This window comes from Elephantulus edwardii, unplaced genomic scaffold (genome assembly GCF_000299155.1).
Source record: "Elephantulus edwardii isolate Elephantulus edwardi_28Jun2011 unplaced genomic scaffold, EleEdw1.0 scaffold00058, whole genome shotgun sequence".
Lineage (NCBI taxonomy): Eukaryota > Metazoa > Chordata > Mammalia > Macroscelidea > Macroscelididae > Elephantulus > Elephantulus edwardii.
Window position 1 is genome coordinate 12,947,445 of NW_006399808.1, and position 1,395 is coordinate 12,948,839.

Below are 1,395 nucleotides of genomic sequence, written 5' to 3' on the forward strand. Positions count from 1 at the left end.
GCAACAATGAATGAATGGAATTCCAAAATCTCTGTAGATGTTCATTGAAATGAAAAATAAACAACCTAAATTTAAAAAATTAAATAAATAAACAAATCAAAAGACGGAAAAAAAAAGCGATATAGGGTCTTATGATTATCACAGGAGTCCAGAATTAAAGTTGCATAGCGGAGTGCATTCGGGGCAGGGATGGGGGTTGGAGGCAGGGTATTGTACACCAACGAAGAAGTTTATCTTCTGTTTTAAAGGAGGAACGAACTTGGGGAGAGGGATGTAGAGGAACTGGGTTGGGGTAGAGAAAAAAGTGCAACAATGAATGAATGGAAATCCAAGATCTCTGTAAATGTTCATTAAAATTAAGAAAATTAATAAAAGTTTTTTTAAAAAAAGAATAATTTTAAATATATACATTTTAAAAAACCACACACCAAAAAAATAGAAGAAGGAGGGGGAAAAGAATGTTTTATTCAACAAATGTCTGTATCTTAAGGTGTTTATTTTCTATCAGATATCACAGTATAAATGTTAATTAACATTTCACAAAATATTAGTGACTGACATCTAATGATTATTAAAGAGATTTAATTATTTGAAATAAATGTGTATAATAATTCATGAATGAAAGTTACTTTTTAGAAAGGAGGCTTGGGAGAATTTCAAAAATCTTAATATTATACTTTTTGTTTTAATGATATTTACCAATACATAAAATATTAAACATTTTGAGCAATTTCTTAAGGCATTCATCTCGCTGCCTCCCTTTACCCTCTTTCTCATTGGATTTCAGCTATTACCCCTGATACTGCCTTATCATTAGAAGGCAAAGGGCGTTTGGACTATCACATGAGTCAGAATGAGAAGCGGGAATATTTGTTAAGACAGAGCATAAGAGGTGCCATGTTGGAGCCTTTTGGGGTGAACAGTCTGGAAGTAAAATTCAGAACAAGAAGCGAGAATGGCATTTTAATCCATATCCAAGAAAGCAGCAATTACACCACTGTGAAGGTAAGATAAAAGCTAATGGTGACTTCATTTGATTAGACTGCCTGCTGTGTCATGGTTTAAATCACTTCTCCCATAATTTCTGTCCTTTCTTTACAACCCATTAGAGTTCCGATTAATGCTGGGCACTATTCCAATATCATCTATCTTAACTATTCCCCAGGCATTGGCCAGAGTAACAGAGATCTGAATAATTTGGCTTCTAAACACTTTTGTCTTGATTTAGAGACCATTGCTACATAGGTCAACAGAGAAAAGATTTCTTGCCACTTATTTCAGCAGATAAAAATTTATATCTTTTCCCCTACTTTAAAACAAAACAAAGAACAATGTGTCTTTGAAGTAAAAAGAAAGATACTGTTCTCAAAGAATTATTCCAAACACTGAGATTAT

At 32.9% G+C, this 1,395-nt stretch overlaps 1 protein-coding gene across 1 annotated transcript in view; it reads left to right on the forward strand.

Moving 5' to 3' along the window:
* FAT4 (FAT atypical cadherin 4) overlaps positions 1-1,395 on the forward strand; it is a 251,864-nt gene that overhangs the window by 241,547 nt on the left and 8,922 nt on the right. Inside the window, exon 15 of the mRNA XM_006887552.1 lies at positions 788-1,005. Coding sequence (XP_006887614.1) covers positions 788-1,005 — 218 coding nt within the window. The remainder of the gene's footprint in view (positions 1-787; positions 1,006-1,395) is intronic.